Raw genomic sequence first — 4,343 nt, forward strand, 5'->3', positions numbered from 1 at the left:
ATTAAATTCTGAGTGTGTTTCACATTTAAATCTAATTAGTTGTGGAATTTGAACATGTGAGAAACATGATGCAGGAGTTAAGCATTTTAAAAGGTTGTTTTGTTGAATTTTAATGCTGATTAAATATGATACCTGTCAGATGAGTATCAAGAATTTATTAGGTAGGATAGATGAATTTAGTCATTGTTGGAAAATAAAATTATATAAAAATCGTTAATATTGTTTAGGTTGTAGTTGTTGATGTCTCCTAATACTTAGGTGATTTGAGAAAATGCCACAGATACATGAGGCATACTACATTCTAGGTGTGGCTGTTGACTGTTATATTTGATTTTTTTATTCTGTTAAAGAGGAAAAAGTGTTTAATTAAACTATACTAAAACCTATAGTGTTTAAATTGGAATTAATGACTAAATTTAAAGGACTGCAGTGTGTTTAGGTACAAATGTTTAGAACCTAAACTTTTATTATTTAGTTGGATTAGAACAAAAACTGTTTTTTATCAGTATCCCTCATCATTTTTGCTTGACTCACTTTGATTTTGACACTGACTGAAGGTAACATGAAGGGTCAGTTGTTTTGTTTTATTTTATTTTATTTTTTTTGGAAAGAGACTTTCGTCCTTCTGCAGATTTTATTTAACAGGTACTTTAAATTCTTGTCGATCTGTCTAAAAGAGGTATTAATTATCCACACAGACTCAAGTGCGAGTGCTTTTCTACTGGGTGAAATCTTTAGTCACTTCCTCATACAAAGCAAGCTCTGATTTAGGTGAACAGGTGTGAGGAAGGGCTATGGGGTCACTATCTAGCTCAGGTTGGACCTTGTAATTTAGCTGAACTAAGGGATTTGCTCCTCCCTGCTAAGACAGGCAGCACAAAAGATCTTAGTTGAAAGTGGAGAGGGAACAGAGGGGTACTGACAGTTTAACTAAGATGAAGGAGTTCAGTTGGCCAAAATGCCTACTTTGATTAGTCTTTACACTTGCTCTAATTGAGCATGCATGTGTGTGAGTATAAATCCTTCACTTGTGGGTTCAGACCTAAGTTTGTGTATGTGTGCTTGGGAAACCAGCGTTCAAATGTGTGTCAATTTTTTTTCCCTTCTGTGTTATAAAACTCTCACTATCCTCAGACTCATTCCACCCCTCCAGACTGATTTTGCTTGTCTTCTCAGCATGAGTGTTTAATCTTTTCAGGCTGTTGAATCGGCCCGATGAATGAGTCCCCGGCTCCTTCTCTCTAGGAGCCCTGGAGATTATTCTAAAGCACTAATCGTTGAGCAAACACAGCAGTGCTCTCCCATTCCTATTCTACACAGGCCACAGTATAGCACAACTTCTTCTTTCACTTCTCCTCGCATTTTACGCCCTGTGTAGATTTTGCTTTTAGGCGCACGTAGCCGAGATTACTGTTCCTGAGAAACAGACTCCTTAACTCCCCACCGTCACAGCCGTGGGTAAATGAACCAAACAGAGATTGAGAGGGTTTTTTTTCCCCCCCTTGTTTGTTCCTTTATAGCAAGCAAAGTGACATGTAATTTAAAGAGCATTATTTCCAACTTTGTGCCCTTGAACCTTTTGTGTTTGTGGGTGTGTTTGTTTTTTAATTAGATCGTCAGAAGGGAAAATCTAGCAGGCTTATATGATGGCGTCGATATCCTTGGATTTGGAGCTTCGTCAATATTGTCTGGCCTTGCTGCTACTAACCTGAGCAGGCTGCCGGCATTTGGTATAAAATAAATAGAGTGATTTGTCTGTTTTGTTTTCTCTATATCCTCGTCACATCCGAGAAAAGTTTTATTTACATCGTTCTCCGTTTCATTTTGTGTGAATTTTATTTATTTTTTAACCAGTAGTTGGTTTTGTTGGAGGCTTTACAAGTCATTTAGCAGCCCACATCCACTACAGTTTGTTTTATTTAATCAACAATTGTCAGCAAAGACAAACAATCTGAGGGAATCGAATGCACTTTGCTCTCATCTTTTCTTTTGCTGCTTCTGCTCTTCATGTTCTTTTTTTTTTTGTTTGTTTCCACAGAGAAAGCTGCTGGCCATCTACCTCCACGACGATGACAGCGTCCTCAGCAACGTCTTCTGCTCTCAAATGATGTGCGCCGACTCGATCGTCTCCTACCTGAGCCAGAACTTTATCACGTGGGCCTGGGACGTCACTAAAGAAGCTAACAAAGCCAGGTACGGTGTGGTTAAAGCACTTATTTGCAGGGTTTGTATACTTCAGCCAGCAATGGGCGTGTCAAAGTCTGGGTCAGAATCACTTTATTTTAGGGGTTATTGTAATATAATGGGTTTAACTTATTCATATTTTTATAAGTAAAAATTTTTTAACTAGTAAGAACTTATGTACTATTATTGTAAATTATGAAAACCTCAAAGTGGACCTGAGAAGCATAAGGTCTTGTAGAAAAATTTAGAAATTAAATGTCACATTTGCCACCAATAAAAAGAAGACAATTAAATTTAGCAGATTAATATAAATTAACAGATTTTTTCTTTATACAGAACTGATTTTAAGACTGACCATGTGCTTCGATCTTATTTTTATTCATATATTTTATATTTTGTATTAATGCTGGGAGAGCATTGTGATGTCCAAGTATTACACTGTTTTAATTGTCCTTTAAGAAAAGTTTTTTATATATGTAAATGTTAAAAGGGCTTGAACTTCAGAATTTGAAAGTGAAATGTTTTATTTTGTTATTGTAGTAAACAAGAAGGATTTAGAAAATATTCAAGAGTTGAATTTGTCGGAACTCCGTTTTTTTTCCACATGACCAGCAGGTTATAATTCATTTGACATGTTTTTAATTGCAGGCATTCAGCTCTTACTCCACAGCTCACACCCCGCTTCTCTGTCTTCAGACTATCTTCAGCTTCTTTCTCTTTTTGAAGCTTGGAGGTTGCATACTAACAAAAGGCGTTGTGTTTGCATGGTGAGGCCCCTGATTGGGCATTTTTGACTAAGCTGTCTGAAAAGCGGGTCAGTGGGAGATGAAGGACTCCCTTGGAGTCCAAACATCTTTATCACTCCATTTATCCTGATAGTCCGGGTGTAGCTTCTGTGCTCTGTTTTGGTAATTTGCTGGTCGTTGCAGCGTGTTCGGTTTTCAGTTACAGCCATTACCATTTTTATTTTTTATGGAAAAATACATTAAAATATGATTTTTTTTGTCTCTCCTAAATATAAAATTAGAGCTCCCAAAGAAGGGGTGGATACAAGGTTAAGCCATTACCACTGGACTCACTTTATTTTTCTGCGTATTTCCATTTTTATGCTGCATCTCTTACTTTTTCTTACCCTGATCTAATTTCGTTGTATACTTTAACTTTCACTGTCCTCTAAACATCCTGAGATAAGCCTGCCCTCTGGTTGTAGTCATTTAAGAAAGACCCGCTCCCTGACCTCAACCCTCCATTATTTCTTTTAAGGAAGTTCCCTCCTTCCTTCATTCCCCTCTCCTTTCTCTCCCATTGGCCTCCTTTGCTTTTTGCCCCAGCTGAGCTTTTTTATTGCACATTAAAAGAGAGGCAACATCTGGAGCTTTTCATCGCACACAGCTAGTGCACAGCTTTGCTGCTAACGCATGCATGCACATGTGTGCTCTAACTCGCTCACAAATACACTGCTGCTCTCCATTCTCACGCTCTCTGGCTGATCCAAAGTGACTGGTGATTGGCATCAGTCACACAGGCTGTTAGAAAGGTATTCTAATTGTGTGTGTGTGTGTGAGAATGTGAGAGAGATAAACCTGCTGATACTGGAATGTGTTATTCTCCCAGGCCGCCTTGTTAAATGATTAATTATGCATAAAGCAGTGTTGGTGTTTGGATGCCAGTGTAATTGTGACAATTGTGGGAAGTGAATCTGGTTGATTAAACATTCGCTGTAAAGTCATTTCACTTGACATTTATTGAAACTAACAGTTAGTAGATAAGTCAAAGTAGAGTATTTGTTTTTTCTTAATTGTTCCACTCATTGCTCCGACTTTGATTATTTTGTGGACCTTAAAGCATACATCAGTGTCTTAACCTGCTAAAGTCAGGAAGAGACACCTGTTCTGAGCACTTGACTTCTCTTTTTGACGTCCTCCAACCGAAAAACCTGACAGGTTTAGAGGTAGACCAAAATGCCACTTTCAAATCAAAACATGTTCATTATGGAGGACCAAACCTATCATTATTGGAAATAAATGTATAAATATATAACTGGCGTATTAAAATAAATTATAGGGTCAAAAAGAAGTTTGACAAATAAATTACTGTGCCATTAAATCAATTACATCAATTATTTAGATATAAATGTGTATTTACATTTTAATTTTGAA

General features: G+C 37.2%; 1 protein-coding gene across 1 annotated transcript in view; it reads left to right on the forward strand.

Annotated features, from left to right (window-relative positions):
- faf1 (Fas (TNFRSF6) associated factor 1) overlaps positions 1–4,343 on the forward strand; it is a 57,166-nt gene that overhangs the window by 33,264 nt on the left and 19,559 nt on the right. Inside the window, exon 13 of the mRNA XM_014028771.1 lies at positions 2,039–2,193. Within this exon, the coding sequence (XP_013884225.1) occupies positions 2,039–2,193 (155 nt within the window). The remainder of the gene's footprint in view (positions 1–2,038; positions 2,194–4,343) is intronic.

This window comes from Austrofundulus limnaeus, unplaced genomic scaffold (assembly GCF_001266775.1).
Source record: "Austrofundulus limnaeus strain Quisiro unplaced genomic scaffold, Austrofundulus_limnaeus-1.0 Scaffold804, whole genome shotgun sequence".
Taxonomy (NCBI): domain Eukaryota; kingdom Metazoa; phylum Chordata; class Actinopteri; order Cyprinodontiformes; family Rivulidae; genus Austrofundulus; species Austrofundulus limnaeus.